The sequence below is a fragment of the Pelmatolapia mariae genome, linkage group LG2 (genome assembly GCF_036321145.2).
Source record: "Pelmatolapia mariae isolate MD_Pm_ZW linkage group LG2, Pm_UMD_F_2, whole genome shotgun sequence".
Lineage (NCBI taxonomy): Eukaryota > Metazoa > Chordata > Actinopteri > Cichliformes > Cichlidae > Pelmatolapia > Pelmatolapia mariae.
The window spans coordinates 21,476,666-21,504,584 of record NC_086228.1 but is presented as its reverse complement, the minus strand read 5'-3'; the positions used below and the strand labels follow the sequence as shown (position 1 = coordinate 21,504,584).

General features: G+C 39.1%; 1 protein-coding gene across 7 annotated transcripts in view; it reads right to left on the bottom strand.

Moving 5' to 3' along the window:
• Positions 1-27,919, bottom strand: part of diaph2 (diaphanous-related formin 2) — a 350,677-nt gene that overhangs the window by 48,755 nt on the left and 274,003 nt on the right. For all 7 annotated transcript variants that reach the window (XM_063494477.1, XM_065469810.1, XM_065469812.1 and 4 more), the window contains 2 exons: positions 17,326-17,490; positions 10,047-10,182 (listed from right to left, as the gene is read on the bottom strand). In XM_063494477.1, coding sequence (XP_063350547.1) covers positions 10,047-10,182; positions 17,326-17,490 — 301 coding nt within the window. The remainder of the gene's footprint in view (positions 1-10,046; positions 10,183-17,325; positions 17,491-27,919) is intronic.

The window sequence follows — 27,919 nt, the reverse complement described above, 5'->3', positions numbered from 1 at the left end:
GGGCTAAGACCCAAGACATTGACAAACCCTTCCAGTGATGAAACACCTATGCGGGCACCTTAACAGACAGCCCCGAGGTCCTTAATGATCTTATTAAAGCTTCTGGAAGTGTGGAACATGGTGGCAGATTTTGCACTTTTAGGTATTTTCTTAAAGAGTTAAATCTTTAAGATCACAACCAAAGCTATGAAACTTTACCTCCCAGATAGAGATGATCTACTGTTTCCATTTATTTTCTTTGATCCTGCTTACCTCACTTTACCTGGATATCAGGTAGTACCTGGCCCCAGAAGCTGAGCCAACTGTAATGGAGTTCTAGGGATTGGCTCTTATATTTACAAGCAGCACTATCACACTTTATAATTAGGAGGGATAGAAAGAGCAATGCGGTGTCAGAAGGATTGGGATAAAAACTAAACTTGTAAGATTATTATTTCACTAAGAAAAAAGTACCTTCAGTAAGAAAAGTATCATTCACCAATCCCAGGGGCACTTTAACTTTGATAATAGTAAAGGGAGGTAGGGGAGGGATAGGAAAAGGATGAGCAGAGATACTGCAAGCGTATCCTTGATTATGTACTATTATGTAAGCATAAGATAACAAATGAAAGAATTAAGAAGGATCAGGAAGAACACACAGTCAAAGTCCACCCACAGAAGGCAGCACTGGGAACCAAAGTAAAGAGGTGGGGTGGGATTATTGACAAGGACTAGTGGAGCAAGGCAAGACACGAGGGTGTGAAAGCCTTCTTGAAAACTTTGTGGCTAGGTATTTTTTTTTTTTACTTTTAATCACTTCTAAAACATATACTGCAGCCTGGACTCACATTTCATGTGATACAAATTCCTGTTTCACATTTCTTTAGTAGCTAAATAAATATGTTTATTGCAGATTAGTATAGCCACAAGCAAGTATATGTTCTACTAACAAAAGCAGCATGAGGAATGTAAAGGTAGGAAGAGGGAGAAAGACTCAGACATGGCTGCTCATGATGAAATCAATTAACTGAGATATGGTTCTTGCAAGTTTTGCAGAAATCCAATGCATCACTCACGCCTCCTTCAAAACACTTGTCAGTCAATGACCAATTAGAACTAAAAAGCTTACATAATGTACACAAACTAAACAAAAAAACAACATCTATTTTTAACTTAGGCCAATTAGAATCAGTCATCTACAACACTCAAAATATGCACTGCAATGTAAAAGAGCAGCTGTCACCTTGAAAATGTGACGAAGCATAATTATTCGAAACAAAAAAGAAAAAGAGAAACATGTACCATGCACCAAAGGCATGGCACTGCTATAATTACACAGGAGTGTCAACAATGCCTGTTCATAAATTCAATTTGCTATCTGTCACCCCCTGCATGTTTTTTTTTCTGGGGAGAAAAACCACAGTGGATCAATTGAGAAATCAATTTCTGATGGCTCACATGCTGCCTTCATGATTCATTGAGGGGAAAAGAGACAAATAATTCTTAGAATCCTAAAAAGCTTCTGGCTTCTAGTATGGATTTCTAATATAATGGCAAATTATGATATCCCGTATGCCATGATTCAAAGTGCTAGCACCAGTATGACAGGTTGGTCAGCTAAAACAAACAAAGCTATTTATGTAGATTTATTTCAATCAATCTTATTTTTTTCCACTATCCTCTAAATTTCTATTCACTTAAAATACTTTGCTCTAATCAAAGTCTCTCAACATAAGGCATAGGAGAGCTGTCTATTATCCACTACTATCCACTATCCTTCCACTAGCAAATTCCTGAGGCTCATTTGCACTGTAATGAGATCTAATGAGAGCTTACCGGCCTTGTGCTTGATGAATTGAACCCACTGTGAGAGAAGAACACAGTGAGAGTTTAACCTCACTGCAGTCACCCTTCATGACTTTAGTAGACAAGATTAGAAGGGAAAGGAAGAATAAAGAGGAGAGGAACAACTCATTCTTAGTTTTTTTCTGCTTGCTGTGATTGTTTTTGAACACATTTGAGCCCATCTGTTCCCCCACAGAAAGTCACCTGTGCAATTAACCTGGACCATTAGCCGTGAAACAAAGGCCTCGGTGGAGGGGGGTGGGTTTCTGCTTTATGGCCAGGTGGAGAGGCAACAACCACACTTTCTTTTAATCTCATCTCATCTCTCCAGTCTCACTTGCATGCACCTGGTTTTGTGTTATTTTCACACCTGAATTCAGGCTCGGCCGGCTAGATATACACAACCACCTGCATTACTCAACACCCCCTTCCTCTCACTGCCCTGCTGCCTGCTCTCTAACTAGCTAGCTTTGAGCACAGTAACCCCTTCTACTCACCCACCTGCCCTTCTGCCACAGCAGAGGGCAGACAAAGAGCATTACTGCCGCAGAGAACACAAACGCCCAAAGGAGAGGAATCATGCACCTGTTAGATGTCTTTCTTTTTGTTTTGACCCTTTTTTGTCACCATATCTCTGCAGTATCGCTGCCCATGACAAAAGCTTTGGCACAATAATCTGAGAAACTTTTCAGAATGGCCATAGTCTTTAATAAGTGTGTGCAAGCTTCCTAGTTCCACTTGAATGAAGAATGAAAAAAGAAAGGGGGACGAATGGGAATTGAAGGGTAAAATGGCTAATACAAAAGAAAAATTTGCCTGCTGATTGGTCTGGACTGTTTTACTGTAACAACTAAATGAGCAAAGCCACTCATGTCCTCTCTAACTCAATTAGGGATGCTCCCACAACTCTCCATTCCAGAAGGAATGTCAGTCTTGCTACTACTTAACTTGTGCTGTGAGGTCCTGTTTGGCGCCAGGGTCAGGGGAAAGTAAGTAAGGAAGACACTCAGATCCAGAAAAACGTCTCGCAGTTACTAAAGGTGGGTGGAAGGTGAATGGTGCATTGTGCTGACATGCATAAAGTACAGAGAAATATTGGTAGGCTGGCCTGGTCACTGCAGGCTTGATCTCACACACTGAAAGGATGACTGCCCTGACTACGAGAGACTGGAGGAAACGTGCAAAGAAGTTGGATGTCGACAAGGGAGAGATGAAAGTGGATTAGCCGCCGTGGCGATTTGCATTCTGTGGTGGAACGAAAGCCCTAGCGATGCCCCGAATAGCTGGATGCATGAATAAGTAAACAAACAAAAACAAAAATAAACCCTCCATCTGGATGGATGCTGCTAGGCCCCAAGTGAGAAACAGTAGGGAGGGGACACTGGGAAATGGGAAGGGGGGGAAGAGAAATGCTTTCAACATAGTCATCACCACACTCTGTTTCCTCTGCTATCATTTGCTTCTACTGCCTGCAGGCCCCCCAAGTTAGCATACTGCTATCACCATCTATCCATCGCTTTTGGCTAGTTTGGCCAGTAACACCAACACACAAACAACAGCTCCAACCCAGCACTGACAGATGTTAAGATGACACAGTTTAGATGAGCCACATGGGGTCATCATGTCAGGGTGCCAGCAGGGCCATGCCTGTCCTCACATTAGAGAAGACCACTATTGCCCTTTTTCCATTAATGAGGTTCTGCTTAATTTAACAACATTATGGTAGTGACTGACCCACATGAATTTTTTGAAGTGACCTCGCAGCAGGCCATATACAATAAGGTCTATACATACTTTAATGGCGTCTTCTATAAACCAAACTCTCCCTGTTAAGTGATCCCACTCTGTGGTCTTGGTGGGGACAAGTTTATTTTCAGTACTGTTTCTGTTTTACCTCATGCAACATTTTTCTTGTGTCATTGTCTACTCATCAGCTATCACAGCAAAAAGCTGCTGTTTAGCTATTGTGAAAAGCCGCAGTGTGTATAACTCTTAGGTCATTATCTTTACAAACATTCTGCTGGCATAGTGCTTGTGAAAAAGTCCATGCAAAGATTTCGGCTTAACATTTTAGTGTCTCAAGGCTGGGTCCTTGAGAGGGAATGGTGTTTTATTGTGCAATGCTATCTGCAGCAATGATGGAGGAGGTGTAATGCGGTTTGGTTTAAACCTCAAATCTCTAAAACATAAACAAGTGAACAATGCCGACTTTGACTGTGCTTTTCGGAAACATGGACAAGAAATATAAAATATTGGTGCTACATCAACATGACAGGTTCTGATGGCAGTTTCTAACGTAAAGTATAATCAATGGAATCTTGCCTGAATGGTAAAAAAGTAAATATGTGTTTATAAAAACCTCGCCCCGAAAAACCAGGGTCAGTTAAAATATTCAGGTAAGATTAATGCATTGCCAAATAGCCAGTGGAAGAATACTCAGCTGCTCTAAAGATTGTGGATTTCATCCATCCTGCACAGAGTAGAGTCTTTATTTTTGATGAGTGGCATATTTGGATAGTGGATGCAGTTTTGGAATCCAGATCAAGATAACATCTGAACCAAACCCCACATGGGCTGTTCACATCAGTGAAAGGCGGTGCTGCCTGGGGAAGCTAAATGGATTTGACGGTCTTTGTAGTGAGGGTAATTAGGTTTGATTGACTGTAAAGTGACTGGTGAGGTCCAGATCTGGGAGGGGAAATGATCAGACACTTGAACCACCCACAAATTAATGAGATTCAACTGTGCCGGAGCTGATTTCACCAAGCAGAAGAAGAATATTTCTGAAAGCAATGGGAGAGAGAATATTGCAAGAAGGAATGTTCCATCCGTGCAGAAGGAAACAAAGTCAGAAATGACATTAGTGATTAGAGATGAGCTTCTTACTTCCTAAAATTACATAAATAACACACTTTTTGTTTTTGTTTGCATTTCTCCTAATACTAAAGAATATTAGAAAAATACACCAGTTCACCTTGAAAAAGTGATGCAAAATGCAGACAGATAAAAATATGGGAGAAACTATTCCCTTGCTGCCTTTAATTGCTAATGAGTGGGGTATTTATCATGAAATACTAAAAGCTTCCCCATAAAGCATGAGGGTCACTTTAATATGCTGACGTTTAATTTTAGAGACGTACTGGAAATATCAAAATCGGGGAATTTAGTGGATGACTATTTTATTGTATTACTTTCATTTGCAAAATGGCATTTTTCAACAAATTGTATTTAATCCTTGCATGCCTTTTTTCCCCCTACATATTTCAGTTTATTCTGTTTGGGCCAAGAGCACTGAAACGCAGTCCTCTATAATCTCTGTGCCATCATCTCCTTGAGGCAGATCCCGATTCTTACTGGAGATACAGCACAATCTAATATGCTGTTATTTATTAGAATAGGTCTATGACAGCAGATAATCCTGGTGCCCTTGTTCCTGTCTTTCAAGGTAATAGCAGAATTCACCGGTCCATATGCAGAAGTTTCAGATGATGGCTTGCACTTTTTGCACTCTAAATTGAGACAGCTTACATGCAAGGACAAAGAAAAAGCAATTTGTTCAAAGTTTGGCATTACACTGCACTTACATCCACATGCAAATGTATGAAAATGAAATCTCTTGCTAAGTCATCAGAAATCGCAAATCTATAACTAGACAAGGAAGGCATGACTGGTCTTTCGAAGATATTATTTTTTTGTGGAAAAACAGGTAGTAAACTCAGAAGAGTGGTTTTATATATCACTGTTGAATTCTGAAAGGTCTATCCTTGTTCGTCATATTATATATCAAACAAGAAGGTCAGTTTCAGTGCTCTAAAACTGGCTTCATTTTCCAAGCTAAGGTGAGGAAAAGAGAGAATATGTCTCAGAAGTATATATTTTTTTCCCTGGGTTTTGACCTCCGTGTCTCTATAAGCTATCTCCCCTGGTAATATTGTTTGCCATGTCTGCTGTGCTGTGGAGCCACATGCATACCTAGACAGCCAACCTGTCCAACCCACTGCCGCTTGTCAATCCCTGTCTATGATCACCTGGCTGGCATGGCTGCAAAGCAAGTATGCACTGGCCTACCGGCAGCTGTCAGTGTCACACAAAACCATCAATCTACATCTCTACCGCTGTCATTCCTGACAGGGCTCTGCCGGCCACAACCAGCCAGCTGCAGAGAAATATGTAATTTTAATTTAGCATGCCACACTAATTGACACTTGCTTTTCAGAAAAATAAATTCTTTGTTAAAAAAAGAAATAACTTAACAAGCACTATTATGACAACATGTTCATAAGAGGGTAAATTTGATTCACATTCCAATACATTCTAATGTATGTGTAAAGTTACATGTATGTCATCTTGATTGCACATTTAAATGTTATACTGTGTCCAACCTAACCTAATCTAACCTAACTAAGCTAATTTATCTTATATACATTGCATATACTCCTTATATACAAGATAATGAGGATGGATAAATAGAAACTGTAGAATAAAGAAAACATAATAAGTACATAATTACAATTAAATTAAAATGAACAACAAACTATATTTTACACAGCAGGCCTTGAATTATTGGAAATGTTGCTTAATGTCTGTTGGTTTGAACCTTGGCTCTGGGATTTTTAAAGACACTGAGAGAAAATGTCACATAGTCAACCTCAACCAGATGTTTTGTGAAAAAATATGAAGATGAATTAGGTGAATACACTATGTGTCATCCCAAACACAAACATTTTGCCTAAACATATTTATCTGCTGTAAAAATCCCAGTGAGCGATCAAATGTATGGATCCACATTCTGTCAGTGTGTCTGCAAGCTGTTGCAATGGACTGACACTGGGTGGGCTCTAATTCTGTCTCTAAAAAAAAGATCCATTTGCAAGTAAAACTTAATCATAAAAACAGCATCTGTGCAGCCACTGCGTTTAGTTTTAGGGTTTTAGTAATACCCTGTAGTACAATTATAAGAATTGATTTTACTGAAATATAGTTTTCCATTCAAATATTTTTCTTTTGAGCTCCGCAATTAGTAAAGTAATAAAGTTGGATAACATTTCATTGTGTTTCCAACTGAGTTAGCAGGCAGTTGGTACACTCATAAAAGGTAATGTGAACTTCGAAGGTTATAACCAATATGCTTTAAAGCTTTATATTCTTCAGGTTGACAGCGTACTTTTAGATGTTCATGTTGCGAAGGGAACGTTTACACAGAGCACACTAGATTAGGTTTGGTTTTGTATCTTTTTCTGAGAAAAATAGACAAAAAAAGAAAACAAATTTCTCATGGACTAAATAAAATGTTTGACTTATTACTTTTTTCTGGTTGCGTGTTTATTTCCTTTTATGTGCCTTATGCCAAGCTGAATTGAGCTCAAAGAAGCATGTGTGCTTCCCGGCTCTGTTCAAAGCTTAGTGAATTTGACTGGGGTATACAGTTGACATGTGGGTTCAGACACTTGCCCCAGACGGGGGCACTGACCTCAGTGATGCCAGCCGAGCAAGCAGCCAAAGGGGTCTGCTACTCTTCACAAATGCCTTAGAGAAGTAAAGTCCAGATGCTCTACCATGCTTGGGCACTTGACACACTCAGCATGCTGTTTGTGACATTGTTTCATATGCTGCAATAAAAAATATCCTGCTGCGCTGAACCATCTTCTCGTGTTTTAGACAGAACCATTAGTTTGGATTTATTCTACAGTGTTCAACAGTTATTTCCAGTGAAGTAAAGTGATTTAGTAAATGTTGAACATCTGGTCAGTTGAAGAGAATATGGAAATCCACTTAGAGCAAATTAAAACAAATGGGGTGACTGGGTAATGATTTCATAAGCAATTTCCTACATTAGGATTTCTAATACTTCACAAAGAAAACGTGTTCAGCGCTTGTCTCATCTATCAATCACGCTTGTTGACGAAGTGTGTGTGTCACTGAACGTAGAGAGAGCATAATCGCAAGTTTTATCAACTAGGAAATGGGATTTTTTGGGGGGGAAAATGATTGTCCTACTGCATTTGTCCGTCAACCCTCCCCCACCCTGGTGCCATCCTGGCACAAGCTAAATGAATTAAACTCCCATTAAATATGTATTTCATTCTTAATCATTTGCAAGCGAAGAGGATTAGGTTGCAATTTGTGAAATGACATCAAATCCATCCCTTCTCAAAAATAGCCTCTTGAAATGGCATTAAACAGAATACTATGATCCATCAAAGACTCTTTTAAGCAATAAAATGAGAAAATCAGTAAATCCATAAAACAGATAAGACAATGACCTGAGCATAATTCTCATAATACAACAGCCATATGTTTACTCTAGCTGCTTATGTTAATGGATTTGCAACCTAAATTTATTTATATTTGATCTCACTGTCTCTCTCTCCCTTCCATCTATCTATTTAGCCTACAAACAATTTAGTATACAATAAAGACATGACTATTATAATTCTAGCCTTTCAACCTTCGAAAATACCAAATTATTTTCAGACATAATTAATTAAAGGTGAAAGGTTTCCATCACTGGAAACATTGCTGACACACAGGCTGAAATAGTGATGTGAAAATAACTAATTCGGTAGCACATGTAGAATTGTAGAACAGGATTGGAGAAAAAAGCCAAGATTCTTAAGCCAAAGCTGTTAACTGGAGAGAAATGGAGGGAAAAAAGTAAGACGTGAAAGCACCAAATATCCTGCAATGTGTGTTCAAACCACACAGCTTAAAGGGAAGCTAAGAGAAAACAGAAGCGCAAACCACCAAGCTGCTGTAACCTCCAACCTGCTTCTGGCTGAAGTTCAGATTTTCATTCACAGAATACATTTAAAAATCTCTGCATTTGATTGTTCTTTCTCTGATTACATTCCACATAGGCAAACGTTAGTACACAAAAATTACAAACATTTAAAGTCCGTGTAGGTAAGAACCTTCTCATAAGAAAAAAATACAGCTCGGGATTGATACAACTTGAATTTTAAAGTGTATATTTCATAATTTCAGAGGTCATTGTCATCGCAACAGTCCAACGAGCTAGGTGCTGGTGCTGCTGGTGCACAATCCCCACTATCTCCAAGGCCGCAGGCAACGTTGCCCATGTCATTCTTATGTTTTATTCATACGAGTCATATTATGGCATTCAGAAACTGAGATCAAAATCTGCTCTGGCAGAAATATTTAATATCATACCTACTTCTCTATCCTTCTCCATCTGGTTAGCCAGAATGAGAGAGAGGGGTAGACAGGCTCCCTCAGCTCAGACATGTTGGATTATTAAAAGTGAGGCTTTCAGAGAGGTCACTGCTTAGGAAAAAAAAAATGCAGCATGCATCAATTATCTTGGAGAGTTTGTGGCATACTGAGAACTGTCTTGTCACATTTCCCAATATGGCTGAGCTACAGAGAGGTCTATGCCTGGTGCTGACATTTAGAAGTTGGTAAATTGTGAGAATCCCAGTCAATTTGTGCAAAAAAAGAAGAAAAAAATGAAGAAGAAAAGAACACACTGACTGCTCACAAAGCCCCTCCAGGCTTGAAATATCTTCTCAGTGTCATTGGCATAACTACACACAGGCACCCAGCTCTGTCACTATTATTTTTCATGTGTGAACAACTGTGACTTTCATTGATCAATACACGGCTTACTGGCATTGCTTGAGGACACAGTCTAATTCTAGCTATTTGCAACATTAAATGTAACATGCTGCCTGAAAACAGCCTATTGCTTCGACAAGACCAATGGATAAATGGGCCAATGGACTAATAAAATGACCACAATCATATTGGACGTGCCTTCTAGAGAACAAGCTTTAGCCTTTTCTATATGTCGTGCACAGCTTTCAATCTTTACATGCCCACAAATAGTTCTTTCGTATCCCGATGGAAGCTGGTAACAAAACTGAACGATATACACTATGTGAAATATGTATAACCTTTAGAAATTATACATGTGTGTCCTTTATGAAAAAATATGTCATTCTACATACATGGACGAAACTTGACGTAACGTGTAAACATAACCTCTGTTTTGTTTGGAAACGTTGTGCCAGGTATCAAAGTAAATATAGAATTCCTTCATAGCTAAGAAAAATAAGTTCTGCTCCTCCTACACACTATCCTCTTCCTTCAGTTCAAATCTATGTGAAGCAAATTTCCACGAAATCCCCTTTCCATCCTCCTGTTCTTGTCCTCCGAGTTCTCCCATCTCCGCCTCGGTGGCGGCATGGGGAGAAGTGGCATACCTTTGTTCATGTCAATCAGCTGCTTCTTCTTCTGCTGGCGCTCCTGCTTCTCACGCTCTGCCTTCTCCTTCGCCAGCTTGGCTCTCTTGATCTTCTCCTCCATCTCCCTTTTCTTGTGGTTCTCCTTCACTGCTTCCTGATGAGACACACGCACAGAGACACAAACACAGATAAAATCAGAATTTGGCTCCTGCCACAACCACTTTTTTAAGCATATTCACTACTGTATAGTGTTCAGAAGCAGCAGTATGTCATTAGGAAATTCTACTCAGAGGAAAGTTTGATAGTTACAGATAAACTGCTGGAAAAAAAACAAAAACAAAACAGTATATCATGCTTTATGTGTGGGGCCACAAACATTCAACTGCTAGACTAGTTTTATTATCACGAGCTCATTTGTTATGAAAAATACATCAATATGGTTGTATGGACATGCCACAACATTAAAAAGTGTAGCAGAAATGTGATGGTCTCTGAGGAGGGAAAAAGATATAATCTTTTGCCTACTTCGTGGCCAGCTGAAATGTCAGGAGTCAGAGAAAGAGAGATAATCAACAGTACGTATTCAGCCTTTACAAATGTGTCAGTTTGTTCTTGTGCCAACAGAGAATAAGATGCAACCAAGTGACCTTTGAAAAAAAAAGTTGTCTTATTTCAGGTCTGTGGTGCAGCCCTGGACAGGACCCATTGTAGGTGGGTGTACACTTGGGAACGGTTATACTGTATGTATACATATACATGCATATGTGCCTATGGTGAAAGCCATTTTTGTGCTCCTGCTTATTGTGGTGTTCCCCTCATGCATGCATGTGCGTGTGTGCATCAGTAAGTGAAGGCATGGCCCTGTCTGTGCACTGATATAATAAGTGGCGACAGTAGGCCCCCCATCTAATGCCCCTGTGGTCCTGATGTGTGTGTCGTGTTGGCAGCTAAGACAGAGGGATTATGGGGATTGTGGGAAAGGAACAAGGAAAAAGCAGCTCATCATGCCAGTCAATAGCGGAGCTTTTCTCTATGTCCAAGGACACAAGCCCTCATTGTCACTGTCTCCTTGTTAGATGACAAGGGCAATGAGAGAGAGCAAGAGAGAGATAGAGGGACAAAGAGGGGTAAAGGGGTGTTGTAATAATGAAGTCGTAACAGAATAAAAGAAAGTAATTTAAAAAATAGGGGAGAGTGTTAGTATTAACTGCATTTTGAAAATGGAGCAAGTAAAATTTTCTTTCTGTGGCTGAAAAAGATTTGTAAACACTCACATTTCAACCAATATTTTATCAACACATGCATCCAAGCTGTGCAAATGAAACAGATACACAAAGACAAACTAGTCCGAACACTATGTTGCTATTTGGAGTTAGTAAGGCAGTGCATGGGTATATATTTAGTAATAAAACACTTAAGTTTTTGTTCAAATAATAGATTATTTGAGTTCAAAATGTTCAAAATGTTTGTCATCGTCCGCTGACAAGATTCATTTTGGGGATACTGTCACTGTAATGCTCGACACTTACAGCATTAGTTGCTGTAAATTATGCAGATGCATAAAAAAATCCTGTCGGCAAAACTTATTTTAAACAAACAACTAATTCTGACTGTAAACATGATTATGCAACATAGTCATGTTGCTCTAATCAAACAGCACGACTAATTACCATAGCACCAAATATGTGTTCACTGTTCTCATAGTGTTCACTCTACCATTCTCTTTGGCCACCCTAATTTTGCCACTGGCAGCGACTGATTGTATCAAGTCTCATTTTCTTGGCAGCTCTGTATCGTAGGAAGACACAGAAGGGGAAACAATCATCATCATGAGATCTGCTTAACAAAAACACACCTCATACAGAGAACCTGATTTAAACCCATATAACACATAAGGCAAGAATTTGGGTTCCTCTTGAACCAGCTTAGATATTGTTTATAAATTCTGAAGACTAAGTTAGGAAAGCACATGCATTGCACTTGGTCTCCAAAGCACTTTCGACTACTCAAGATCAAAGTACAAGTAACAATATAATTTGAAGTAACCATGAAAATGTTTATTTTTGGCCATGGCATTTGTCTCTAGGTGATGCTCATTACTATAATTAGTCACACAAGAGGTTAATTATTTATTAAATTTTTAAAAAATTTAAATTAAAAAAAAAAAGAAATCATTCTGTTACTAAATGAGCTAAACAATATATAAAGTAATCCCACTGAGAGCTCAAGAAAGATTCATTAACCTCTGTGTTACTGATGCGTGTTACACTACTACCACATTGTATACAAAATGAGTAATGACTTTTCTAGCTTACTATATCCATAATCTGAATGTTACCTTGTTGCAATGTCCCCGGACTGTTAATGATTTATTTTTTGTTGTTTGTTTTTCTTTAACCTTGATTTTTTAATGTCCCTGATACCACAGAAATTAGTCCTGGGGCTCACACTCCAATCATTTATATACACAAAGGCCACTCCATAAGGTATACCTGTTCAACCGCTTGTTAACCCAAATATCTAATTAACCAATCCCATGGCAGCATCTCAGTGCATTTAAGCATGTGGACATGGTCAAGACAATCTGTTTAATTTCAAAGTGAGAATCTCACTCTGGAAGAATTTTGAAAAAGTGACTTTGAATGTGGCAAGGCTCTTGGTACAAGACAGGCTGGGCTGACTATTTCAGAAACTGATGATCTACTGGGATTTCCTTACACAACCCCCTCTAGGGCTTACAGAGAGTGATACAGAAAAGAGAAAATATCCAGTGAGCAGCAGTTTTTTCCAGTAAAAATGTCTTGTTGATGCCAGAGGTCAGAGGAGAATGGCCCAAACTGCTTCTAGGTGAGAGGAAGGCAATAGTAACACAAATAAGCACACATTATCACAAAGGCATACAGACGATCATCTCTGAATGAAGAACATAGTGAACCTTGAAGCAGATGGGCTACAACAGTAGAAGTCCAAACTTGGTTCCAGATTTCAAACCAACAGACCATATTTGAGATGTGTTGGAACAGGTGAGACACATAATGCCGTTTGTTTACAGCACCTTTTGTAATCTATGCCACAAAAAATGATGGCAGTTCTGAAGGCAAAAGATGTCCCAACCAGGTACTCGCAAGGTGTAACTAATGAAGTGGCCTGTGATTGTAGTGGGTCTTCAAAATACCTGATCCAAGGTGGTTGCAAAGTGCCAAGACTTGCTGCCAGCACAAATTAAACTGATGGATTATATTATCTGACCACCTGTGACACACAACAAATCTAAGTGCAAATCTAATTTTAGTCAAGGTGTAGCAAATTTCTCATTTAATTGAGCAGAGACTTTTCAAATTCAAATGTTGCAACAAATAAAGCAAAAACAGCAGCCAGTATATTTTTACTGATTTTGCTGGTGGCCAAATGATATTTCTATTGAGCAAGGGAGGTTTTTGTTCACAAACGAAATGAAAATGCTCTTCGAGAAAATACATTTAGCTTAAAAATTGGCCTTTGAATATACACCGCAAGGACTGTTATCTTTTATAGCGACAATTTAACCCCATAACCCTTAAATAAAACTGTAAAACCCTACATTTATGGGTCCTGGCTGTGCTCTGTATGAATGTTTAAAGTCAGCGACAAAACAAAATGTGGTTTTGTAAAATAGCATCTTCAAGTATGATTGACAACATCACCACTGAAGCAGCACACTGCAGCACCGAGGCTCACAGAGGCCATGAGATGAAGAGAGTGCGTGTCACACTCAGTGTGTTTGCGATGGAGATTGTAGGTACTCTTCTCTCTATACCTGGCTTGAAACTGAATGCTGTGTAACATCCACGTCCAACCCACCAACAAGGCCACGCAGACTTTTCCCTTTCCAGGTCCGTTCTTTCAATAATTCATGAAATGTGTTTGCTGTTCTTCCTTGACCCTTTACAACACAATACATCTCCCACAGCATGGTTCCCCTCCCATGCATACAGGTTTGCCAGTCCAATGAGGGAGCAATAAGTATTTCCAACTGCTCAGTTGCACCAGTGATCTCACACAGAGAGTGTCACTGCTATATCTCATTTGAATTTTACAAACACTACAACGCCTGGGCTTTAAGCAGCAAATGTGTTTATTAGCCATCTGTTACACTGTGTGCCAGGATATTGGGGAAAATGTCTTCAAGAAGTTATAGGTTACAGATTGTGAGACTTCTGCTCTGCGGTATACATGTATTCCCATATTGATAGGTGACCTCTAAAATCTGGTGCAATGAATTTAATGACTGTGCACCACTAGAAGCATCCTGAGAAAATGTGACAGTGATTCAGCAAGAAGGTAGAGCTCAGTCTTTGCCAGAGCGTCATCTTTAGCATCCTCAGCTTGATTATGATCATTTCTCATATTGTGAAGGAATTAGGGAGCTTTAGAAATATCATGCAGGCTAAGAAGTGGACGGATCCACCCCCACACACAGACACAGAAACCATCATTCTAATCTCTTAGATGCTCTATCTTGCTACTTTGTGAACCCAGTTTGGGTCTTTTGGTCTTATTAGAAAGTCACTCAATTAACAAGGAAGACTGTTAGTTCATCCCAGCCCATCTGCTGTGCTTTGATAACTCATTAATGAAAAAATCCTCATCCCCATGCTCCTGGTCAGGATTACATATACAGACCCTGCGATTGCATTTCACTCATACTCAATTTCAGAATATGGCAGCAGCATTAAATTAACAAATTGTTGGACTCTTGGAATACTGAGTCCATGTACTGAAATCAAATAATAATTCATTGGCCACAGGAAAAAAGAGAGAATGGGACAGGAGTGAGGGAGAAAAAGAGAATGAAACAGAAGGGAAATCGAGTTAATGGATTCTCTTATCAGTTACATTCAGTTCTGTGAGGACTGTCTGTCAATGCGTTTACTCAAATGCCTCATGTCGGTCGGGTGCATTAAGCCCTAGCTTTTTAGCAAAAGCAATTTAGGGTGACTGTATTGCAATGGAATTCTTTAATACTGCAGATGCTTTGTGATGTGAATGCATTACACAAGGCAATGCAACATAGACGGAAGAAAGTCAAACAATGCAATGTCTCAATATTGAAATAAGAGTGTGAGACACACCAGGCATATTAAGAAGTTAAATTTACTTGAATGACAAAGAGTCCCAGCTTTCATCTGATTTGCCAGTTGGAACAAATCAGCAGTGGCTGATGCAGGTCAACTTTTTCAAAGATAAATAACATGCAGGTATCTCCCTAAAATTGCTTCACTGACAAGAAAAGCTAAGAAGAAGCTTTCGCTGTGCTGAAAAGAAGCTAGCACAATTGTTTTCACAGGGTAAGAAAAATAAAATTCAAGTATAAACAAGCATTGATTTTTTGTGCTCTGCGAGCAGATGAGATTAGCATTCCTGTCAGCAGAGTTGAAAAGCCAAAAACTATAAATAATATCTGAAGAATATGGTGATTAAAGGATTGTTGTTATATGAATATATTAACTTATAATCCAACCCCCATTTCACAAAACTATGTCCCAGTCATTTCCCTCCCCTTAACCATAGAAGGAAAGTTTAAATCAGTAATAAAATATTCATCTGCAGCTATTTGCTTGAGAGAATAATTTATTTTCTTGGGTGGATGCTTCTTTTAGAGACATGCAACTCTGGAATCCTCAAGGGAGCGTTATGTTGTGTGGTTGTGCACTTTGATCAGCGGGAATGAAAAGTTGGTTTCAAATGGGGATCAGAGAAAAGAGAGGAAAGGATTCAGACAAGGGGACCTTGCCATTCACATTAATAGATGGTGAAGACTGAGGGTGTGCCGTCTGGACACCATGTCATCATCCTGACACCAGGAGCTTTCGGGGCATTGCCGGTAGGGATGACTAGACTGTTCAAGGTGGAAAATCACAGACGCTTGAATGAATGTTTAACAGACTACTTAACAGAGGATGTTTATCTGATCATTAATATTACCTCTCACACACTAATCTCCCTTGCCCTTTATTCACTGCTGTAAGTAGCAGAGGCTGTTTTTTTATTTCCCTTAATCCAATTTAAAATGCTACTTCACATTTAGTGAACCTCAAACCTTTCTCATCGCATTTCTCATATACAATCCTGTACTTTTTATTGCAGACAAAAAATACTTTATAATCAGTGGAAAGATATATTTTTATTGTATTTACATATATGTGAAAGAATAAATATGTAAATGACACTGTTTACCAGGTTATGAAGCTTGCTGACGCCTCTTTTATAAGAAAAAAAGCAAATACGCTCATATTCTTAGTAGTCTTGCATTGATTGACCTGTTTTATTTTTACTTTTTAACTTAGGACGCTTTCTTCCAGTTCTCAAGTCAAGGACGTTTGACATGAAGAGAAAGTTTACATTTATCTACTCTTTTTCTTAAAAATCTACATGTTAAATGTTAAATTATGGGTGTTAAAAAAACAATCAGCCTCATTTCTGAACTTGAGGTTCAGAGCAAAGACAGGTAAATCAAACATGGCGTGAAGACAGTAATTCTCCTGTTTATTAACATATTGTTCACCAAACCCAAATATCTTGAATAAACATTAAAGAAATATTCAGAAAAGTGATTCAGAAACATCAGAAAATCTTGACAGATTATCAGATGACGGATATTATTTCACCATCGTTGTTCACGTAATGATTGAAGTTTCCTAATTTCTTTTTTAGCTTTGAAGATGTACCAAGTCTGCCAAAATAACCTAGGTAAGACCATAGTGATGTCTTTGGAGTTGTTGCGATTGAAAACATGAGGAAAAATTATAAGCAGAAGAAGTCTGAGTTATGGACTAACGGTGTAGAGTTTGAAAGCTGTAAGCATTTACCTGACAGGAAGGGTTGAGATGCTGTTGAGGTGCATTATGGAAAATTTGCTTTCAGAGCTGGTCCATTACTAATGACTACCTCAGCCTCTTCTGCTTAGATTTTGATATTTCTTTTTTGTATATCCTTCCAAAGTCCTTCAAACTAATGGAAGTGCGATACGACATAATTGGCGTCCCCTTTTTCTATTCAAGTTCATCCATGAAAGTATAGCAGTGTAATTTTCACACGAGTTTTCACCACCTGTCAGGACCCTGGAAGTTTGATGAAAATGTGTGCATGTGTAATACACAACCTCTGTTCTCAATTCACTGACACCCAGTGTGCGCAAGTAAGTGTGTGCAAAAGTATGCGCACGTGTTGGTGGTGGCTTCTGTTAGTCACTGAATGCGCCTACTTTGAAGGAACATGTTCGTGTTCATGTGCAAAAAATCTGAAAGTTTGCACTTACCATGAAGAGCATGCGGAAGTTGGCCAGTTCTCCGAAGAATTCTTCCACACTGACCGAGTGGGGGTCAAAGGCAAAATAACTGCCTATATTTTCATACAGCTTCTGCATGTTCTTGTGCATGGTGGACAATTTTTCATACTGCTCCCTGGAACTCTTGCTGAAGCCGTGAGAAGAAGAGAGTCAAGGAAAAAAGGAGAAAGACATGTCTCAAACATACACAAAGCATATTCGAAAAGCTGTTGTAATAATCTCCAGTATAATCTCACATCTCACAAGCGTGTTGATCTCTAGAAAAACAAGTCATTGTGAAAAATGATCACTTTCACAAGCTTTATAGCATTCAAAAAGCCCACCTATGCCAAGGTCAGCAAAACAAAACACTAGATAAAGAAGGGTCAGAGACGATCTAATGTGGCATTACAATAACCTCTCCATCTCACTTTGGAGTCAATGGCATGGTGAGCTAATAGCTGCAGCCCTGGAGTAATGGAAAGGTGTTTTGTAGTCAGCAGCATGACACAGATGGTTGCTGGAAAAGCTGATTGCAGTCATTGTTCTATTGTTTCTCACAACAACAGTGGGGTCAGGTTGTTTTGAACCTCACAGCTCACGTCGCACTGTGTAATTTACTGAACAGGCGGAGCACTTTTCTCCTGGTGAATGACTATTGACAGCCAGCATCAGTTAAGCATTATCGCAGCAGCCATTGACCTCTCATAGAGACTGCACTTGGACACTCGGAGACTCACATAGTCTAGGTGAGATGAGGACGACACAAAATACACATATCTACCAACATTTATAGACATGCAAGTACATGCTAGCAAGCAGTCAAGTACGGAGAAAAAAAAAACACTATAGAAACTCGAGAAGTACTAGTTTCAGTACATAGGCAGTGGTGTCTGACACCTGCTGTGCCTTCAATCAGTTCCATCTTCTTTCTTAAGAGGCTATTTTTGTATCTGTCATATCTGCAGTGGCACGAAGCTAAATGGCTTGAGGTGTGCCTTTTTGTTCCTGCAATTGCAGGAACTCCTAGCATTATGTCAAGGCAAAGAGGTAAGCGCGGAAACTGCTCTGTTGTTGGCTGCACTGAGCAGCACAAATCACTACATCAGTCCCCAGCCTCAGGCGACAGAAGAGCTGAGTAGAAAAAGTTTATTTTTGATGGCGAGGTCCCAGCTACAGTTAGCAAAAACCTGTACTCATGTTACAGTGTAGCCACACTGTATTTGAACATGCTAGCAGCCTACATCATTACAATACAAGGCTGGCTATAAAACCTTTCCTGAAAAAGGTTTTAATACCAAATTTCTGTGTTTTTATTGAATTTTTATTGGAGTTTTATATGAATTACATTTCATCAACCCACTTAAACGACTAGAGAATAAAATGAGAGAATTGGCATAGACATATCTGCACTTCCTTGCTGCTGATTTTAGAGACACTCCCATGCTGAAGGCCATTTTCCCCTGTGCTGCATGTAGCTGTTACAATTATATTCCACTCAGATATTCAGAAGTTGGTAAAGTTAGCAAGCTATAAAAGGATAGTGAATCTTAAACTCTCTCTACCATGCCCCCAGAAGCCATCAAAGGGTCAACCACAAATCCCAACATTTTTTTAGCAGTAAAGTAGGATACAAGTTGAATTCTAGTAAAATAGTTGTGTATATGACAGACCTGTCTGGTTTGATTTGCACCTTCGAAGCCATCGCTCGCAAACACACAGCAGAAATGGCACAGTCCTGGTTCATAACAAGCTCCTCCTTTTCTTTCCTCTTCCTTGTCTTTATTCCTGTTTGTGATTTACCCCCTTGTTTCTCCCAGACTGCTGTTATATCGTCTTTTATACACCTCCCCTTCACTCAACATGTGTGTGAAAACCTGAAGGTCTGATAGATAAATGTAAACGTAAAACCTTGCCAAAGTAATATATCTATTCAGTGTAGGAACTGCATTTGTGCAAAGTGTAAACACTATCCTCCCTTCTCTTCTTTAAAAGGTCCAGTCTACCAAGTGGTGGCACTTCATCCAAAAACACCAGTTGACCACACTGTTGATTACCAGACTGGGATATATTAACAACCTCCAGTTTTAACAATTATAAAATAATAATTCTGAAAATATACAAATGTGAAATATTTATATTACAATTTATTAAGTGCAAACAAGAATGAGACTCGTGCCAAAACACAAATCAATGTGTCAGTTTTGGTGCGAAAAGCATCACGACACCTTATTATTCGACAGCGGCACAGATATGCTTATTAACTTAATTTGCATACAATATTGATTCCACAGTATTGACTACTGAGTGCACAGTCCCTTTGGTTCTGAAAATGTTCAGGTCACAACTGTTGCCTCATTGCAGAATGGCAGTTAAGCATTGAGACAGTGGTTATGTTTAGTGCTTGTTGTGGCTTGTGGCTCTCTGCATTTCCTTTTCTCTACTTTTCTCCCCTTTCTCTCTGTTTTCGCTCACTCAAATACTCATGTATGCACATGCACTGTGGTAGATGCGCCCCACTGGGGACTGGACTGAGGCTGGCTGGGGTTTTGCTCCTTGTATTTCCACATCAAAGACATGTCATATTGATGGAGCCTGACGCACACTATCCTGCAGCAACACAACCGGTATGGTAGAGCCTTCATCCAACACGCATACAGAAACGGAATGAACAGGCAAATAGACTCTCTCTCTCTCTCTCTCACACACACACACACTACAAAGTCGCAATGCCATTCTTTGAATGTCTTTCTGTCAGGATGCCTGTTACTATTTTCTTTCCCTTACTTTCTCACAGTCATTGCAGCCTTTATTCTCTCTCCTCTGTAAAGATAAATTTTTTTCTTGATCCGTCTCCTTTACTTTCTTCCTGTCCACCACTGTCTCAATCAAACACATTCCCTTTATAATTCTCTTTTTACATTTCCCCATCATATTCTCTCCATTAAATTCCCTCACTCAAACAAGCAGTTCTTTCTTTCTCTTTTACTTAGAGAAAACTTTCAGAAGTATGTAGTCTGAACTGTGTCTGGTATTCCAGTCACTTTGGCTTGAAGCAGAGCAGGGAGCAGAGGGGATGGGTCTCAAGGTAAAGCAGCATGCAGCCTTTGGTTGCCCTGACCCTGTTTGTCAGTCTTTGCTCTCCTCTTCTAGTTGTCCTCAAAGGGCCACTGCCTGCGCTTCCTGAAGACTAAACCTCATCAACACAGAACAGGACAACTGCACCCGCTTGAGGGCTCAATGTTACAAATGTGGAATTTATGTAGTTGGACAGATTAGATTTTTTTCTTAAATTGCCACTCTATAGTGGTACATCTTGTCAGTTTTGAACTTTTTTTTTTTTTTACAAGTCTTTATTTCATGTGGTTAAACACTAAAAACTAAGTGAAGCTGATATATTTGAAAGATAAACATATTTAGTCTAAAAGGAGCTTGCAAAATAGCAGCTGGTCGCAAACCCCTGGCTTACATAGCAACACAAGTTTCTGACAGTGTCATAACTGATAGTGCTGGTTTACATGATGTAAGATACGAAGTGTGGTGTCAGTGCAAAGCATTGCTTTACTGTAGGTTTTAAATTCTCTTTCTCTTTGCCAAAACCCAACCTGCCCTTGTACAATTTCAAAATTCTGTCTTTGTCCTAGTACAGTGTCCTCATTACTGTGTTTAATCAGTGCATGGCATGCCAAAAAGGCCACATTTAACATTAGTAATCTGTGATTAAGGCCGCTTGTTTTCATCACCATAACGTAACATCAAAATCATATCCAAGTCAGACTTACCCTAGATGTTAAAAAGGCTTTTTGAAGCCAAACTCAATTCAATGTCATGATAAATCCCAAAGAAATAGAAAAATCCATTTGTGAGCAAAAACAAAGTTAAGACAGTTTTTACAATGGCCACCTATGAGGATGGCAATAAATTACCTGCTTTATTTACCTGTGTGCATGAGAGAATTATTAAAGTGCTGCATAATACCCTACAGTGGGGCCCCAAAAAGCCTCCTTAATAAATCTCTTGTAACCTAGTTCCATTAATGTTTATTTAATGCTTTTGCTTGCTGGCCCTTCCATCCAAGGCCCCACGCTAAGCCTGCTTTTCTCCAAACCCCACTATCCCTGCTCCCTTTATCCCCACACCTACTGCCAACAGCCCCTGTGGGCCAAATTACACCAAGGCTGCCCACTGACTGGACATAACCCATCATGTTGAGAGCGAGAACGGGATGAGAAAGGGATGAAGGAATTGAGAGCAGAGGCAGGGCAGACAGAGAGAGTGAGAGAAAAAGTGAGAGAGAGAAGGTTGTTCCTTAATAAATTAATGAATGATTAAACTATTTGTAACTGTTGCTGCTAGATATTCAAAAATCTGCTTGCATCACTTCTCTCATCTGCATATAAAAACTGAAGAAGTGGGATAAACTTAAATGCTTTAATACTGTGGGGGGGTTAGGAGGGCAAGCAGGCGGAAGCTGCCAAAATTTAAAAGAGGCACGTGCCTTCATATCGAAAGATACAGTGTGGAAAATCTCACAACTAGATCTCAGTATTATACAATTGAAGTCTGTTTTCTTACTCTCCCAATTAAAGCACATAATCCTAGCTACGATGGCCTTCTCTCTCTACTACTTTAAAATTTGCCTCCACAGCACATAGTTCTCTAGTCCTCCACCCTTGGTGTAATACATGTGGTCGGTCTCTAGCCAGAATTTTAAGTTTATGTCAATGTATTTTGTTGGAGAACTTATTTACTCACTAATCAATGTAAATTATGATCACAATATTCTTTTTTTCTATTAAATAACATCAAAAAACGGTTTCATTAAAAAGAAATGCAAGAAAACAGTCAGGTCAAATTTAGTTCTAAGGAATTTAGAATTCCTTTCCTCAAGTTCTATTGACAAATCGGGTTTAGTAGACATTGGTTGCATGCAAGTAAACAATCTATGTAGAAGGCAAAGGAGAAATTGTATTTGCAATTATATATAACACGATTTTTCCACCCCAAGACCTCTTGCAACAATAAAAAAGCAAAAAAAATTGAAACGATTTCAGCAACAATAATCAAAAACAGAACATATCATCTACAGTCACTTGATAAATGAATACAGACTGCTAAAAACATGACAAAACTTAATCAGTAGCTAAATATATGTATTAAAAAATATGAATGTTTTAGGTGCCTTAAACCTCAGCTCGTATTTGTCTGAAATGTGAGCCTATTTGTTGTGCTTAAAAATTCAAGAATTCAAGACAGGCTCATTTTACAATGTGGGAATAATTAAATCTGTACCAAACTGAATGCCTTAGTGAAACAATACTCACTGAAAGCTGCTGGATTTTGTCCAAAGTAATCAAAACAACACCTTGGATGAAAATCAACAGTGTGCCACTGAGAAATGCAGTCCTGTCCTATCCATCTTTGTCGTTGCACACTAAATTGTATTTCTTTTTTCTGCAATTTCTCTTGGATGTTGAAAGGTGCCAATAATGTCGTGATTAATGCTATCAATTACATTTTCTAATATTAGAGCAATCCTAACACATTTCTTCTGTAGGTTTAGGTTGTCTCTATGGGATCTACTGCGTGACTCCTTGTCTGTTTGTGACACAGGCTGTGTGCTTGGTGTCGCTGTTATGACGCAGAAAGAATTTGGGAATTATCTTGCACCTTCCTGACTGCAGTGCACATCAACAATGCCTGAAACATTTGCATAGTACTAGGGATGTGGTGTATATTTAATACTTGTGATGAATGTATTTTCCACACAACAGAGGCTCAGTGAATTATATTACCACTTTGACACTGGGGTCATGACCTTTACTCTCTCTATACTCCTCTCCATCATCTCACCTACAGCCCCTGCCTCCTCTATCTCAGCAAATTAAAAGACAGATTTAATGTCAATTTTACTGTCAATTTATTCTGCCTGTCTGTGTCTGAAATATTTATACGTGCAGAGAGGAAGGTTGCTTCTACTTAAGCATTCAAAGCTCTTCAGTACAGCACCCAGCTGGAGTTATAACAACTCAATGAGGGGGAGACTAGTGGGTGTAATGACTACATCTGATAAAGGAAAAGAGACTATATGAATTAGAAATGAGGGGATTAGGTCCATGGGAATGACCTGTTGAATCATGAATAGGCTATTAAAAAAGCTGTCAGAGCACAGGAAAAAATAATTTGGCAAAAATAATTTGATGTCCACTATCATGGTGCTGGTGAGTAAATCTGAAGACAACACACACCCACACTTACACAAAACACACAATTTTATCTTTGATAACCATTTATGGTTGTCGTCATCCTTTCATCCTTATCCAAAATAATCTCATGCCACATCGATGCCCGGGGCCTGCGCCTCTCTGTGTAATTTTCACAGAGCGGAAACATGACAATGCAAATCCACTGTGTTTACAACGTTTATACTTGTCAAATTCTAAAAGGTCAAGTCTCTTGCTTCCCCTGATCTAATCGGTAAACATCAATCCCTTCCTAACATTACAATAACTGGTGAGATGCCCCTCGAAGAAGAAAGTATGTGCAACGCAGATATTACATTTCATTTAATAGACAAAGCTTGCTTGTAAACATTATTACATAGTTTAACAACCACAAAAAATGCAACTCGACCAATTTTAAAGAGTGCAGAATGCTGGTACATGGAGTTTGTAATTTGGGAAGCTAATGATACCCAGTGTTGCACATTTATTGATTTGTTCTTCAGTGAATCCAACCATCACATTTTTCCTTCAGCATAAAAAGACTGTGGAATGTAGAAGGAAATGAGTGTGATTGTTTGGTCTCATAATTATAGGAACTCTCTTTCTAATGCTTAATCACGTTTAGATGTATTCACTGTGCACCTTTGAATATTGGAATAAAATGTATTATTGGTATATAAACTACAATGCAAACCATAGCAGATATTGACGCAAAAGTTAGCTCACCTTAGTCCTAGTTAGTACATCATACTACAAACAAACCATGTTCCTCACCTTCTACTTGGCAGGAAAATCGTCTTTTCTTGCTTTATGATCAATTTAAAAGACGCGTCTGGCTTTGTTACTGTGGGAGTAAACAGATGCTTATTTCTGTAGGGCACATGGTATTGACTTGTTTTCTTGTGTATAACCTGCCTTTGTAGTTCTAGCTGACAGTGACAGTGATGAATCACAATTGTTGGACTGTAATATTTGTTTATTGAGCAGGATCTCGCTCTGTCTTTTCGTTTTAATGCGCTTTATCAATTTCTAATTATCATTTCACCAACTGATAACACTGTCATAACCATGCTGTCGTTTTGCTATTCATAACAGTTAGGAAGCTGTGCAAAATATAAACACAGACACTACCATTTGTAAGTGAATAGCAAACAAATTAAAACGAATTAATTGGCAAAAGGTCAACATCACAAACATGACAACTGACTTTGTGTCATTATTGGGGATCTCCAAAAGTTGATTCTGTTCATCTGGACGTAGCGTTTTGTGGGAGAAACGTTTCGTCACTCATCCAAGTGACTTCTTCAGTCTCAGCTGACTGCAGGTTTCCCCAATCTTATAAACAGTACAGCCACTGGGGATATCAGTGGCTGGGGATATCAGCCACGCTGTACAACTGAATGTATCCGAGTCTTTACCAGCCAGCTGCAGCCACTCCAAAACATGCAGCATTTGCTAATATTCAATTAGCAAAGCAAGTTTTCAAGCTGCTTTACTCGTTAGTTTCTTAACTTGGTTTAAAGCAAATTATTACAATCAGACCAAGATTTTGTGGTACTCGCTTTATATTTCATCTACAACTACCAATAGCTTCAGCAAACGTAAAGGATTCTCTGAAAAGAGCAATTTGACCTAGATTTGCTCACAGCTTCTCCAGATTATATCTTCTTTATGTAATCACCATGCATAAAGTTGAAAGTGGGACCTCTTAGGTGGCCACTTAATGCATACCTTCTAAACACACAAGTAATCCAGTCAGGCAGTGTGGTTTGCAAATGGACTTCATGTTGAGCTGCCTTTGATGTGTGCTTCCAGACTGCCGGAGTGTGTTTTAAATGTCAATGGAATCTCCTGCCTTCATGCTGGACTGCTTCAACCTTTTATGTAGCACCACAAAGCAAACATGAACTGTTGCTAAATTTCTTGATATTATGCAAATTATATTGATATAATGTAAATAACTCAACGATAAACTCAAGTGCTGTTTGTTTTAATAGGCGAATGAGAGCAGGGGTCATCTGTTTGATGTGCAGTATATTATTTTTTGTACTGTACAATTCACAACAATGACTGCACAGACTGATTTATTCAGATCAATTGGAACTGTGAGTGAAAAGGGGAGAAAACCGAGATCTAACAAGGTCTACCAGTGTAGCTTTCACACAGCTTTCATTAAAAAGTTCAAATGTAATAAAAATTGAACGCTAAATGGTTTTCCTTATTTTTTTTCCGTAATATAACAAGCTTTTTGTTTTATCAAAGGTAAGGGTGCTAGAGGCAATATCTCTTATTTGATGATAATGATGGCTTTCAAAAGCCAGAATGTCTCTATGAGAACAACTAGTTAACAACTGGCCAAGTTTTTAATTTGTTTGTACAAAAAGAAAAAAAGGCAGAGGGAGAGAGAGAGGGAGAGAGACTGTATATTGATTAGATTCCTTCAGTCAGCCCACTGGCCCAGCAGCGAGCGTGACAAGAGTACAGCTCCATTCAATAGCCTTATCATTACCACAGCACAAACCCATTCAGCAGGTCATCCTGTTTGGCCTCCGGTTTGGTGTGTGCACGAGTGTGAACGCATGTGTGCGCGCATGTGCGTGTGTGAGTGTGTGTGTGCGTTTGAAAAAATAAAACAAGTTTCGATTCTTTAAGCCAATGAATCCCATTTTAAGAGTACTTATCGGACATTTCTTTGTCCAGAGCATTTTCAGCCTAATGAAGTGTCCTAGGAGCAGAGGGGTAAGTGAAAACGAGATATTACTAACTCAAGAAGATTGTACAGCACAAGTAAAGTTTGTGCTATGTTGCTCACCAACATATGGCTTCTAAATCTAAACTTCAGGTTTTGTAAGAACTTTGGCGACAAAAATATGATAATAAAACCCCCCCAAAAAATCAGTATCCTATAACTGTGTGATTGTGCTCTGTGAATGACGTGCTGTAAATTGCACTCAAAGAACAATGAGACATTCAAAGAGTCAGTGCTGAAGCATTTGAAAAATGAGGCTCCTTTAAATACAAAAGGACAACCCCCGTCCTTTATTAGATTAGAGTCAGACATGAGTGGCACAAGTAGCTGTCAAAGACGTGGGGCTGGAGAAGAAGAGACTGGGGAGAAAGGAATAATGGAGCCGTCTCCACTGGCAACACAGAAGCACAGAGACTATTTTTAGCAAATTAATTTAAGGCTCTAAATAATTAACTGATAATTATCTGGCAATCAAGAGTAAGATAAAATGATCTCCCCAAGAGTTTTTTTGTCATGTGGCTCAGCGGGCAGACAGAGGAGCTTTGTGCGACTCGCCAGACAAAAAACTGCTGGGTGTCACAATGCAGAAAGAGGAGGAAAAAATAATTGACAGGGGGAATACAGTAAGATGTGCTCGCTAGAAGGCAAGCGAATTTGCCAATATAGTGCCTAATGAGTGACAGGAAACTGGCACTTAAATTGCATTTGTGTGTGGAATAATGGATGTGTGGAGCAGCTGTCTCCCAAGCGTTGTGTTACACATGTAAATATAAATACCACGATTAAATTGACATACACATTCTCGAGACGTCACTGTGCTTTAATAACAAGTATGAGTAGTTCTCATAAATCTTTATGAATGTTCAACAAGTTATGAAGATTTTAGACGTTACTGAGCTAAAACGGAGAGCAGCGAATGAAAGTTCAGTAGTTTAGTTAGAAGTTCAGGGGAGTGGTAGTGGATGCTGTGTGTACAAGTTAGGTTATCTCTGCACCTGACCCTGACAAGATTCCCCTCTGAAGACAGAGGAAAAAGAAAGGGGGTGGGGGGGCACTGACAAGCAGTTGATGAACTGCCTCTGGCTATGTGTGTGTCCTCCAACCTGTACAAAAAAAGTACTTTCATTGCCAGTATTTTCTTTCCCTTCCTGTCTTAATCTCTTTGGTCCTCTCATATTTCACTCTTTAGCCCGTTACTTCTTCTGGCCTCCCACTATTGAACCGTTTTCAAAATGAAAATTGCAATGGGTTATATTTTCATAGGACAGGCTGTCAAACAAAGTATGCAAATCTGTCAATCCATCCTTGTCTTGGTAAAATCTTGGACACTTTTTAACTCTCTTACTTTCAGCGTGCGTATCGAATTGCAAAAACTTGCCGAGTGGTGTTGTGATGAGAAGAGGTAAATGAATGGAACTGAGCACCGCCTATCTGACAGCAGAATCGAGTAAATACATACTGTAATAGCTGCACCGTTGTAAGGAAGGATGTGTAGGCATATGTTTGCATACTGCACCCTTTTTAAGGTTTTGGGATTAAAGAAAGAGCACAATTAGATTGCCGGTGTGATATGCTTTGGTGAGAGCTAAAGTTGACAGGCCTACCTAGCCTC